The sequence below is a fragment of the Laccaria bicolor genome, genomic scaffold (assembly GCF_000143565.1).
Source record: "Laccaria bicolor S238N-H82 LACBIscaffold_159 genomic scaffold, whole genome shotgun sequence".
Taxonomy (NCBI): Eukaryota; Fungi; Basidiomycota; class Agaricomycetes; order Agaricales; family Hydnangiaceae; genus Laccaria; species Laccaria bicolor.
The window spans coordinates 28,034-41,715 of NW_001890018.1; the positions used below are offsets into that span (position 1 = coordinate 28,034).

At 47.3% G+C, this 13,682-nt stretch overlaps 4 protein-coding genes across 4 annotated transcripts; 3 read left to right on the top strand and 1 right to left on the bottom strand.

The window, feature by feature from the left end:
- Positions 1-1,554: 1,554 nt before the first annotated feature.
- On the top strand, positions 1,555-1,716 carry LACBIDRAFT_298845 (uncharacterized protein; the record flags this gene model as incomplete). The annotated part of the gene is made up of 1 exon (XM_001890733.1): positions 1,555-1,716. One exon carries the CDS (start codon positions 1,555-1,557, stop codon positions 1,714-1,716), a length of 162 nt encoding a protein of 53 aa, XP_001890768.1.
- A 1,818-nt stretch (positions 1,717-3,534) lies between these two features.
- Positions 3,535-5,492, bottom strand: LACBIDRAFT_335832 (uncharacterized protein; the record flags this gene model as incomplete). Its single annotated transcript, XM_001890736.1, has 9 exons — positions 3,535-3,612; positions 3,656-3,677; positions 3,775-3,914; positions 3,970-4,094; positions 4,161-4,194; positions 4,322-4,550; positions 4,630-4,800; positions 5,043-5,078; positions 5,422-5,492. The coding sequence occupies 9 exons, from the start codon at positions 5,490-5,492 to the stop codon at positions 3,535-3,537; spliced, it is 906 nt and encodes a 301-aa protein (XP_001890771.1).
- Positions 5,493-6,362: 870 nt separating this feature from the next.
- On the top strand, positions 6,363-7,930 carry LACBIDRAFT_335833 (uncharacterized protein; the record flags this gene model as incomplete). Its single annotated transcript, XM_001890734.1, has 5 exons — positions 6,363-6,489; positions 6,548-6,629; positions 6,918-7,348; positions 7,546-7,824; positions 7,860-7,930. 5 exons carry the CDS (start codon positions 6,363-6,365, stop codon positions 7,928-7,930), a joined length of 990 nt encoding a protein of 329 aa, XP_001890769.1.
- A 2,120-nt stretch (positions 7,931-10,050) lies between these two features.
- LACBIDRAFT_298852 (uncharacterized protein) lies at positions 10,051-10,260 on the top strand (the record flags this gene model as incomplete). Its single annotated transcript, XM_001890735.1, has 1 exon — positions 10,051-10,260. Exon 1 carries the CDS (start codon positions 10,108-10,110, stop codon positions 10,258-10,260), a length of 153 nt encoding a protein of 50 aa, XP_001890770.1. The 5' UTR covers positions 10,051-10,107.
- Between the last annotated feature and the right edge of the window lie 3,422 nt (positions 10,261-13,682).

A 13,682-nucleotide genomic window follows, 5' to 3' on the forward strand; every position in this document is an offset into this window, starting at 1 on the left:
CAGGTGTTCAGCTGACTCTCCAGAATTGTATGTGCAGCATTGTAGTTAATAGACTCCTTGGGTGGAGAAAGCCACTTATAAATCTTCTCCACTGTAACAGAAAAATGAAGTCAACTACACATTCACAACAAGAATCTGCAATAATACCCAGTTGGTCATCTCTAATTGTCTCAAGTGTGATTTGAATATTTGGGTCCACACCTACCAATCACAAACAACATTAAGATGAAGATGATGTTTTTCTTACTACTTACCTTGATTGATGGTACCTATTAAAATATAAGTGAAGGCAATAACATCTGATGGTCCAAATGCAACGAACCATAGTTAGGACCTGTGTTCACATTTTGAGCTGAGATGTTGTTTATAATGTCAGCTTGAAAGTTTGTCAAGGACTCTGCATGGTCTGTCTAATTTGAGCAAGCCTGAACTATATTTATAAGAGTACTGACTGGCAGGCATCAGTTCTGCATTCAAATCAGAATGAATAGATAGAGTGATAGGCAGGTCAGAACTTGGAAAATCTAAACAGAGTTATCAGAAATAGAATATAGAGATTTGAAGCAAGCATGAACCTGTCAAGATAGGAGAAGGGTGTTGCAAGGAATCAACAGCTCCTTGCATGGGACCTTCAATCTGATCAACTGTGAGATAAGAATTGATGAAGGTTAGTATGAACTTTACAGCAAACAGAGTGAGGGGTGTCTCACAGGCTTCAGCAACAGGGGCAATTGATGGAGTGGTAGGCAGGTAAGAACTCAGGATATCTATATCAGTGTTACCAATGATGAATGACAGAGGTTTGGGGTTAATGCAGACCAGTGGAGATAGGTAAAACTTGTTGCAAGCACTCAAGCCCTCCACCCACAGAGACATCAACCTGATCACCTGGAAATTTGGATTGATGAGCAATCAATGCTCACTTTGATGCAGGAAGATTAGAATGTATCTTACTGCTGCCTGCCATGGCTATGTCCACTGCACTGATGGTTGAAGATGGAGTTATCAAGATAGGCGGGGCAGAGCTGGGGCTGACGGATTCACGTTAATATTTATCTAGTAGCGCGAGATCATGACTGCTAACCTCAAACCACCATAGCGTTTATGAGGTGGGTGGTCAGCGATCGTGCCGGGCAATTCCTCGAGCTTGCGTTTCAAACGATTTTCGCGGGGGTCAATGGGATCAGACATGGTGGTTCAGAAGAGAGAATCGATGCTGTGCGGCGTCAATCTTCAAATGGGTAACGGACCGTTTCACAGAGTCAGCTGACATTTCTGATTGATCACTTGCCTCCCACTTGCCTCCCAAAGTGGTTCGGCGTCAAGTCAGGCCACAGATGGCGGTCAACTGAGAAGTGTGTCAGAGAAGCAAAACGACGAACACCTTTCAAGACTGAGAGCAATTGAAACTCCAAGGGACGAACGAAAGGAAGTTGCGTGGTCACGGTCATGCTTGTTCTGCATGTGGCTGTGCGGAAGACGACTACTTTTCTTTCATTGCCTTGCGACCCACCTATAGACCCTCCTACTTGCAAAACCGTTGTTGTCAAGTCGATGTTGTGTTTGTTCTGCCAGCTCCCCGTCGCGAAGTACCCATGGATTCAACTCGCCGCGAACCCCCCTCGTCGAATGGAGTTTCATGACGAGTCGTCCAATGTTTCCTCTCTAGGTTCAGCTACTGCCGACATCGCCTGGAGACCCGACCTCCCGCTGTGATCAAAGTGAAACCCGATAACCGCCTTCGTCAACTTGTACCGATCCACAGAGAGCGGGCAGCTGTTGAGATTGAAAGCATGCGCTGAAGATGTTCGAGTGCATCGGCTCTGAGTGAGTTCCTCCTTCCGTTAGATTTACTCCCCTTTCTACCTTAGCTCGTTTTCCCCTTCTGTGCCGCAACCATACCCCTCTTCTTCCGTCTGCCCACGTCAGTCTAATATGCTGACAATTCTGTGACAGTTCCGGTCCTGTTAATTTCGTTTACGAGCGCCATGCGTACAAAACCGCAAACCACAGATCTCTACTGGTACGACTTGGGTACGCGAATTGAAACCTTGAAATTGGAAAGTTTACTGGATGTTTATGCTATCAACAGGATTGCAATCGACTTTCTTAGACTACCTGATAACCCGGTAACCCGCTCGAAGCCACTTTGAATAACATGGAGGAAACTCCGTTAGCTCAAGTTGATCGTCAGTATTTCTTTCTTGCAAGTTGACAACGCCTGCCCTAACGGCCCTTCCGTTGCAGACATGGCGGGCGTTTTCAACGATGCCTAGCTCGACGACGGTAATACCCTCTTGAAAAACTCCACACAGAATGCTAGGTCACTGCCGTCCACCTGATCATGATTGCAAGCTTTAGTCGGAGAGCTGGAGAGTCGGGATAACCATATCTCCTTTGGTAAGTTATCGCCCTTGCGTTACCCATTCTTTCGTACCCTTATCCCTCCCTCGATCTCTGGATGCCTTTTCACCTCGCATATATTGGATATTTCGTTCGCTAACTCCCCCGTTCGTTACTCAGGTTCTGGTTTCATAACCCCAATGCAAGCCCAACTTCGATGCTTGTACCGTCTTTCCTCCACCATGACCGCAACATTCCCTCGTGTATCGATTCACGAAGGAAATTTCGCCATTGTCTAATCCTGTTAACGAACTCGCCTCCATACCAAGCTCACTGGTCGAACATCGAATCTTTGCCAGTGGCCGCAGGCAGACCCCTCACACATCGATCGTCTCATCGATTGCGCCCAGCTATGTGGCTTTCAGTCATTCGCCCCTCCAAATGCTCGCGCAGTGCTCAGAGCTTTTCGGTTACCTCATCCCGACGCTCTGTGTGTCGTGGCATACACGGTATGCCACTCAATGGCCCCAATCTCTGCCCGTGATACCAGCAATCATTACCTCTGAACTCGGCGTTCACACCGCATAGATTCTCCATCGTGCGTATCCATCCGCAGCTCGTCGCCGCCACGGGCTGCCGCAACGTCACACATACGGATGTACCCACCGCTGATTGGCTTCTGTAAGTTTGGATTACGCGTGGCCGACGACGATGGGTACTGACACCTGCCTTCTTTTTCAATAGTTTCTCCGGCCAATAACGAACTACCAAGGGCAAGGGCCTAGGGTGAGAAACACCATACTCATCGGAGGGTCTTCGTCTCTTCTCGCGCGGACGCCGACTTCCATGGAGGGTTGGTGGGCGTGGCTATTGCGCATAGGTCGGTCATGCTTGGATGCTACGCATGCGTCGGGTTAGTGCTCACAACAATTGTCCACAGGTTTGCTTGGGGTGCGTATGTATGCTCTGCTTTTGCTCCACGGGAAGGAGAAGGGGCGTAAAGTCTGGTACAGCCTAGATCTTGGTAGCGGTATTCGATGGTGTAGTGGTTTTTTTGGCTGCAAGCCTCAGTCTCTGGTTTGACATGCGACTTTGAGGCTTCAACGTCGACAAAGCCAAGACGTTTGACTGATTTGCTATTACTTCCTACTCCTACAAGTTTCATATAACCTCTGTCGCGGAAACAGAATTTCATGTTTTGTATGTAGCGCGGGACTTGTACACGATACGGCATGCTACAGATGGCCCATAGGTCTTTCTGCGTAGATTCTGCACAGTAAGTTGATTTACGACCTCCCGAATAAACGCTAACCCAAGTTGGAAACTTCCATACCCTACAAACGGAGAGAGAGTAAATTGTGACCGGCTGAGAGCAGACACCGTGACAAGATGGATGAGTAAGGACAGAAAGGGAGAACCAAGAAGACGGACCACAGGAGGGTGAAGAGTCCCGTTGCGAGCGTGAATGGCCCAGTTGAAAGGAAAGGCACCAGTATCACGATGATAGTTGCAGTCAAAAGTCGTTTCAACAAGCCGGAGGCTCTTCGTGATCGTTGATAAGGGTAGTCATTCTGTCAAAGGGGTGGTGTTGTTCGTATCATCGAGGAACCAATTCGAGAGACTTACCATGCAGATAGGAACTCCACAGCACAAGGTTTTGTCAACGGCCGTTCTTAATTCCACGCACAAACCGAAAGGGTAAGCGGCTAGTCGAATCCTCCATCGATCACCAACGGAGGTGGAGGTAGCGGCTACAGGGGATGGAAATTGAACGTTGAATACTGAAAGATCGAACAACGAGGGAAGCGAATGCTTACCACAGTCGAAAGGACGACACAGGGCGTGGCGGCCCTGCAAAAAGAGCGCCACCAACAAGGACAATCATCGCTCTTGATCGCCACACCCAATATCCCGAAACCGTTTTTCTCTCTGCTATCCTCCATCCAAGTAAGAACGAGGTAACGGGGTAAGCACATACGGCGGGATTTTGCACTGGCCTATACTCCGCTCGGCCATGCGCTCGGAGTTTACCACCAAGGGCTTTCTTTCGAGCTATTACGAATCTTGTGCAGCAGCCCAGAGCTGGCCACGAGTAGGAGAAGGGGAAAAGAAGGTCGGAGAAAGCGGTGAGCGCTAGCCCTTGCCTGTCTTGTGGAATAGAGTCGAAGAGGACATGAGCAAATGAGAACGGGGTGGACTTTGTAGGTCTGTATGCCGGTGTCAGCAAAGTCTTTTGTAAAAAAGGGAGGGGAGAAGAGAAGCGTACTTATAGAACGATCCGCACACATCCTAGTCGAAGAACCCACTTCCTCCCCTTCCATCGCGACGTTCCATTGAAATACGCCGTGTCTTCTCGGTTTCACGAACGGACCACAACGAGAAAGAGGGCACGATGACGATAGAGGGGGAAGTTTCAGAACCTGGTTGTTTACTTGACACACGTAGAAAAGGCGGCGGCTAAAGATGGACGTTAAAACTTTTGCGTATTGAAGGTCAAAGATCTAGGGCGACATGGCATTGACGAGTCTGGGAGATGCGATGGCACTTCCGTGGGTCGTAGGGTTGAAGGTTAAGCGGCCTGGATGGCAACTGCAATGAATCCAGTTGCGTGGGCCACAAGATGGCGACCCTCTTGCACACCTGAGTATAACGTAATCGGCGTTATAGGGCGAGTCCTCTGCGAAAAGCCCATTTCTTACGGGGAAGGAAGAGCATGGTTCACGTCGGGAGGGTGACTGAAGGATAATCGGCGTTATAGGGCGAGTTCTCTGCGAGAGTAAATTAAGGGGAAGGAAGGACAACTGATACAGTTGTCGACTTCGATGGCCCGCCGACGCAGGAAGCTAGAGTGAAAACAGACTTAGACCCCAGAAGAAGAGAAGAGAAAGCGCGAACTCACCCTCAGATGTTCAAACGTTCAAGTTCCCCAGTCGCATGTCACTCGGAACAACGGGTTCACACTGGTTCGCGTCCTCACTGGGCACGAAGGACATTGCAAGGATAGGTTAGCTCTCGTTACAACTTATGAGACCGACGTCATGGCTTCCTTCAAAAAATTGTGACCCAGGTGTGACCCACGTTCCGTTCGACCGAACGCTCTTGACATCTCCTTGTCCTTCGTTCGAGCGCGTGAGTACGAAGTGGAGCATTTTTTGCGCATAAAGCTTACTGACATGAGCAGGTGCGGTTGAACTTTAAAGCAAATCCAGGCAAAGGTCAAAACATAACGGAACCACAACACAACGTAACGACATCGACTCACAGATGCCAATATCTCACCACTGGGTCCCACATATGGGGCCCTTTCCAAGTGACCGAATGATAGTTCCACTCTCACCTCCCAGCACCAGTACCGTGGAGCTTGAATGGCCGACATCAACGAAGGATGTCTGCTGGCTGTCTTTCTAATGTATGCCTCGGATAACATCAGATCGCGACTATCCCACTAATCAATCATCCTTCTCTTAGCCTTCTAGAGGAAGGTCACCATCACCCCGTCCACCCTCCCCACTCCGAAACGCGCTCTTTCCAGGGAACTCGACAGACGTCGATCCAGACTCCAAGTCCGATCACGGCTCAGATGACGACGATGACGTCCAGGAAGACGACCAAGGAATGTGGCAGCAACGTTCCCGATCATCCTCCTCATCCGTCTCCCATCTCCCAGCGAACTTCGTCCAAAGAATGGGTACAGGTACAGTCGTAGGGGGCATTTCACCGCGATTACCTATGCTACGCGACGCAGCTGGAAGCTGAAGCGGAGAGGGAACGCGACTGTAGTCGTAGAGAGGGGGAAGCTATACTCGGGGGAGGTCCAGGCAAGGAGACCCGTTGACGATTGTGCGCTGGCTACGATGGTGAGACGCTCCCTCCACCGCCCCTCAGGCTTCAGATGCCTAATCCACCGTCCCCGTCTGATTCGCAAACAATCGGGTCGCGCTACTAGTTGGTGGTCTGCTGCGAAGAGTAGGCTTCCGCCCACGAAAGACCCGCTCATGCCTGCTCAGCGCTCATTCAACATGAACCACGTACCTTTTGCCTCCCCACCCTCGCCTACCTCTTCTCGTTCGAGTCTCTCGACTACGCCACCCAACTTGGCTTCTTCTCCCATGCGTACAACGGATACGTTGTCTTCCCCCCCTTCTCGTGAGGCTTGACCTTTGTATGCCCAGTTCATATCTACCAGGTACACTCCTCATGATAGCCAAACGCTTCGACAAGCTCGATAAATGGACCATGGGACACGTTAGGGCTTTGGAAGATCGGATGAACGAGGTTGAGAGGTGGTTAGTCGACAAGGAAGGGGACAAAGGAAAAGGAAAAAGTGAAGGAGAAGGATTGCGAGTCTGAGTGCATGCGGGTTCGACGGATAACTGAACCTCCGGGACGAAGTCGTCGAGCTCCAAAGCCGATTAGGGGAACTGCTTTGGGATATGGCAAAAATCGCAACGGCACCCTCTCTGCGGAACCTAAAACGCAGTCCGCCGCTGTATCAATGTTGGTCGCACCACAAACCACGTCCTCCATCGTCACGCACTCACATCCGACTTCTTCAATTGCAACGCACTTGACAGGATCTCCATCAGCACCCAGCACGCCTATCTACCATCTCAGGAAGACTTCGAAGAGGAAAGAGTCGGGCACGAGGTTACCTTGCCCCACGGGAGATTATTCTTCTGCGCCAGACACGCTCTCCCCTGTAATTCTCCACCTTCGTCGATTAGTTCCGCTATGAAGGCCTTTGTCTACGGCCATTTCGGGGTTACCCCTCCATTTATCCTCAGGACTGGGTATACTACCAGGTGCTTCGTACTCCACCACCTCTCTTTCCTCACTGGCTTCCGGTACGGGTCGGCTGCCGTCCCCGCCTGCTCAACCCAAGTTCGCTCCTGCCTCTGCTTCTACCAACCGAACGGCCAGCCCAACACCCACACCTGCAAAAGGACGAACAGCACAGCAAGGATTATCACCCCCGAAATCGGCTGCTGGGAAAAGATTGACGAGTGTAAGCCCCACGCCAAGGAAATGGTACACCGTTGTGCTAGGAGGGCCGATAACCGCGCTCCCTGATGAGGATGAGTTTTCCTCAAATGCTGCTTCTTTTTTTTTTTGCCACCGCCGCCAATACCGCCGCCAATACCAATGCGAATACTAATACCCATACGGATTCACCTGCTACTGCTCCTTTATTGAAAAGGGTAGGCACACCACGGTCCTACTCCCGTGTGATTGGGGGGTCATTTTCCGTTTCTCCCGTGGGGGACGATGACGATGACAAGAAGGAGGAGGAAAGCGCAGGCGAGTTCAGAGAAGGTGAAGAGACCATCGGCAAATCTTCCGGCATCAAGCTCAAGAACGCGAATGGGAGTCTGTCTTCCACCACCTCAAACTCGATATCGCCTGGTGGACCTGGGGGCGGCGATTACAAATTCACAGCCACTACCTCACCATCGCCATCCACTCGTCGGATCAGGGCACAGAGTGCGTATGGGTACGCTAGCCTCCTCCCTCCTCAGACTTCATCACAGACTCTTACCATGGGGACCACTGCACCACTAAAGCCGAAGTTGAGGTCCCGCTCTTCTGAGCGGCTTTCCTCTGGTACCAGTTCCATTGGGACGGGAGACGGAATGATAAGCGGTGGTCTTGGAGGAGGGGGGACCAAGTTCGTGGACCCGTTGTTGTTGAGGAGGCAGCAGTACCAGCAAAGTCAGGAGGGATTACAGGTGAAAATGCCGATGCCGATGCCAGTGGGGAAGGTCCCGATTGGGCAGTTGGTTGCGTTTTTTGATGGGGAGAAGGGGGGGAGGACATAGGGTTAGCTGTTGAATCAGACAAGGGTTTTTTTTTTTTGAAGCAGGATGGATGGAGAAATGGAAGGGAAGACTGTTGTAATGAAGGAAGGAGAGTGCCCAATGGGTATGGATCTGGAATGACTGATATGCTATGTACCTCTGACTTGCTTTACTTATACCCTCCCAATGATATGAGAGTACTTACTGATAGCTTGGTTTTTATATTGCCTCAGTTTTTTTTTTACTTCAATGCCTTTTTTGTATATCATATCTGTGTCTTGATGATGTGTTGTATTTCAAGTTGGTGATACCAAGGGGCAGGCAACTGAGCTTCTGGTCAAATCAATGTGTGAACTATCATGTGCTGGCCAGATTGGGCTGTCACACAAGTGGACATGTGCTCAACCAACACTCAACACACACTCCCAATGCACTCCCCAACACATTAAGTACTCCACCCAGTAGACCCTATCACACGTAAAAATAAATGAGGTTGTATTCAAGTACCCAGAGCAAAGCAAATGACATCTTTTAAACCTCCCAGTCTACCATCTGGAAGGCATTTTGGCTGTATAAATTTGTTGTAATTATGTAGCCATCCATAAATTTTCAATCCTACTGAGAGCTATCTAGGCCTAGTAGACTCTGGTAGAGCTGTAGCTGCTGGTAGATGCATAGTCACGGTAGAATATCAGGCTTGGCAGATGATCTGTTCCAAATCTGTTCCTGCAATGATGCGAGTGGCATTATTTACTGCCAAAAACAGGCCGTGGGACACTGATCACCTACAGCTAATGAGGTATCAATAGACCAAAACTCCAAACACTCCACTCAGTGACTTTATTTACTTTTGGAGCTGGCCAAACAACTTCCCACAGCCAATTGGCAGGCATTGCCTTCCCACCCCTTCCCACTGTTGCGTATATAGTGATAAATTCCTGGTTAGGTTGTTTGCACGTACCCTGAGACTCCACAAGTAAACAAAGTCACTAAGTGGAGCATTTTGAATTCTGGTCTATCAATACCTCGTTAGCTGTAAGTGTTTGACTGCGCTTTTTACAGTTGGAAGTTTCACATTCAATGTTCAATGTTCAATGTTCCCTCACCCTCACCTTCTCTCTACCCCTCACAGTGACTCAAATGCCAGTGGATGAAGGTCATGCTACCAATCATTAAGGTAAGCTCCACTATGCATGCTGTCAAGGGGGTTCAAGAATTAAAAAAAAGTAGCTGGGGTCGAATTTTTTTGTAAGGCCCTGTGTGCTTGACCTACCTACCTACGTAATCAGGCACATGCCTATATATGGCAATATGACATCATCATCATCATCACTCTGATCCTCTAAGGCTTCGCATACCCAATTTCGTGGGGCTATCTGCAATGCAACACATTGTAGGGTACTAAAAAATAAGTGAGTGTAGTGATTAACTTGTGCAAGACTGATACTCACCCATTGAGTCCTCACATCCAACCCTTTTACATTTTACCAAGCCAATGCATTCTGAGTGCAATACCAGGACCCCCGGCAATAGCAGAAAAGGCCAGATCCCCCCAATCTGGACAAAAAGGGACAAAAATGGCTAGAAAAAAAAACCTTTTTGACGTGCAATGTTCTGAAATGTCCAAATCCGAGTTCAATACGCGTGGGAACATATTTTCCATCTGGACAAAACCCCCATTTTCAGGATCAGGCCTTTTCTGCTATTGCTGGGGGTCCTGCAATACCACACCACACAGGCATCCGTTTAGAGCATCTGATGTGTCAAAAGCATCAAGATGATTCGAGTTTTGAAATCAGGTCACACAGCATACACATCAGTGTCAAGAACTGGTCTCTAACTGTTTTGTCAGTAAATTGTGATTGATTAAAACATTAGACAAAAATTTGATGAAGATTAGACTGTGAAAAATAATTTTGAAGCCAGAAATTGGGCCGGATATAATGAAATATAATATCCAGTCAAGATAATGTACTATACAATGATATTTTACATGCAGGAATACTGTAAATCACCTTGGAAAACCAATTTAGGACTATCTCATAGAGGGTTCCAAAAATCTTTTTTTCGGCCTATGGCCGACCTACCTACCCAACCCCTGGTCCAGCATTCAGATCCCTGAACCCCCTTGCATGCTGTCCCACTTGTTTAATGCTAACCTCCATGGGCAGCAGGCACATCCATGATTGTTTGCTCACTCCTGGTAAGCAAAACTACAGCACATTGCTTCAGTCTGACTAATGATGCTAATGCCTTGCATACAGTGCAATGAAATTGCTATCATGGCTATGATCACTGTGTTTTGCACTGAATTGTATTTAGCAAGAAACACAAATAAACATTGGACTTTCAGAAAAAGACTACAACAGACTTTCACAGTTTATTTTTTCAAGACTTTACACCATTTTTCGAACTTTCCTTGGGGCAAAAAGTCTAATCTTTTAACATGTATACCTCAGAACAATGTGGGTGACATCCAATTCCCTTGGATAACCTTTCATGTTTCTGGACTTGGTTTTCATGAAAAATTTCATCTTTTCATATCTATTAAATTGATCAAAATATCTGTGGAATGATGATCTCAAACACATCTGGGCAGTCAGCAGACCTGAGCCAGAGGTTGCTTTCATTAGGAGAGAGGGCTGAGAAGGCAGAGACTCAACTTGCTGAACTTGCTGCCAAGCATGCAGCCGATTACCTGTTGCTTGTGGACAAGATTTCTGAGCTTGAAAACAAGGTTGCATCCCCCATCTTGAGCAGGGCCACATTCCCTTGTATCATATCTCATTTCCTCATACCTTTGATATCATATATGTGATCTAGTTCTGTTGCATGTTTGTTAAGTCAGTGTTTTCTATCCCTGATAAGGGGATAGGTTTCCATATAGAAGGTTTTGTAGGAGAAATTGCTAAAATTCACATTTCTATGAGTGTAATGTTACACTCTGCATCAATGCCTGTGGAGCTTTAGTTTTGTAAATTGTACTAGGAATGTTTTATGTAATTTTTTGTGGGGCAATTTTTTCATTACAAAAGTTTGTAGTCTCTGCTTTTTGGACTACAAAAGTTTGTACTCTTTCTTTCTTCACTACAAAGGCTTGTAATGTGTGCTTTACCATGTGATTTTTCTCACTTGTGATATGATGGTATTCATGCTTGCTTTCTATATTAGGACTTTTCACTCACCATCAAACAACTAATTGAATTCCATTTCAAAACAATATACTAAAACATTACACTATTCTCCACACTGCATTCAAAAGCAAATACCAAAATGTCATATGGTTCCAGACAAGTGAGAAAAATGCATTCCAATGATGTTTTCCACAAAATGTACCCTGCTTGTACCTTGACCATGTTAAAATAATGAAGGATCCAAGATATCTTTTTCATTATCATCCAGATCCTCCAAGAAATCTTCACTATTCTGTGGCCTAAATGATAATCTTTTCCCTAATACACTGGGTGCATCTGACTAATATTTACATCTGCTCCATTCTTGCTAAGTAGCTCCACAATTGCCTCATGGCCTCTACGGGATGCTGCCTGGAGTGCATTTCTATAGAATCCTCCCTGTGCATTTACATCTGCTCCCTTCTCTATGAGCAACTTTGCAATTGCCTCATGCCCTCGATGTGATGCTGCCTGGAGTGCATTTTCATAATCTCCTCCCAGTGCATTTACACTAACTAGGCAAAAAGATTGTCCGAAAACTTTTGTGATGAAAATTGGTTTGTATCTCCACAAAATCTGAACTTTTTGAAAAACTTCAATGACTACAGTAAACTACTACATCCATTCTATACACTAGAAAAATATCAGAGCATTTGAACAAAAAAAGCAGCATATTCGTGGCCAGTAAAATTATTTGTGCCGTGACCGTGGGATATTCAAACGCGTCGCATCAAACAACTTTCTGGCTCTCTTCATTGCAACTGCAAACCGCACCTCCGGGGGAATCTGCCTATGTTCACAACCCTGCCATGGCTCCTAATACGACCCCAACAAAATGAGAAAAGATCTGTACCATGAGAGCGGCTGGGTACTCTAATGATGAAATCCGCGCTGCTTTGATTGATCATCATGACCTTTCTGACCGACAAATCAGGCGCATCGTGAAGAGATATGCGGGAAAGGAGAACTACTACGAAGTTGGACATTCAACGGGGCGCCCTTGCAAGCTCACTCCCTGTGACATGCGAATTGCCTGCCGACACCTGTCAAACCAGACCGCCCACGACGCATCAGACCTGCAGCGCGAGTACTTCGTGGAGGTTTCCGTGGACACAATTAAGCGGGCACTTCGACGAGAAGGTCTCGAACCTCATATTCGACGCACAGTGCCATATATCTCCCACAAGAACCTACACGTGCGAAAGAGTTGGGCTGAGGAACGGCTGGAATGGACTGTCAATAACTGGGAGGCTGTGGACTTCTCGGACGAGTCCATATTCCACCCTTTTGGCTCTGATGGGATGGAATGGTGTTGGAGGAAGCCAGGAGAGCGCTTGGACCCGCGGTTTACAAAGAAGAAGGTTAAGCACGGTGGTGGGAAGGTTGTGGTATGGGCGATGATTACACCGTATGGAGTTGGACGGATTGTACGGATTGAAGGCAACCTCAACAAGGAGTTGTACTGCGAGATATTGCAGGACGACCTCCTGGGTACCTACCAAGATCTTGGCCTGGATTATCATGACCGCTATTTTCAGCAGGACAACGACCCAAAGCATACTTCGAAGCTTGTTCAGGCCTGGTTTCGCAAGAATCATGTCGATTTGTTGCCATGGCTGCCAAATAGCCCGGATATTAACATCATAGAGAATCTCTGGGATCATCTTGATCAGCAAGTACGAGCACACAACCCCCTACCTCGTTCAGAAGATGATTTGTGGGTGGCTTTGCAGGAGGAGTGGTATAAGATTGATCTTTCATTTATTAGAAAGTTGTATGATTCTTTGCCTCAGAGAGTTTCTGCAGTTTACCTTGCTAATGGGGGGAACACTAGGTACTAGATTATAGAGTATAAAAGTTCATATTTTGGTTGCTGTGAATGGATATTCTCCGATTTCGGCTTTTCATTACATGCCTACTTTAGGACTTGCCATATTTATACCATTCCTGTAACTCGTATTTTCACGTTCCACCCCCACATTTTTGCATGAACCTCCACTGCCATATTACCTTCATGCTGTCTCTGAGATCTCGTTAGTGCGTTTTGCGGTTGTCGTGATATAAGCCAAATCATGTCTAAAAAAGCGTGGGACAATCTTTTTGCCCAGTTAGTGTACATCTGCTCCCTTGTCTATGAGCAGCTTTGCAATTGCCTCTTCGCTTTTTGCTGATGCTGCCTGGAGTGCATTTCCATACTTTCCTCCCTGGGTATTTACATCTGCTCCCTTGTCTATGAGCAGCTTTGTAATTGCCTCATGGCCTTCCCATGATGCTGCCTGGAGTGCATGTCCATGGTATCCTCCTTGTGCATTTACATCTGCTCCCTTGTCTATGAGCAACTTTGCAATTGCCTCATGCCCTTGATGTGATG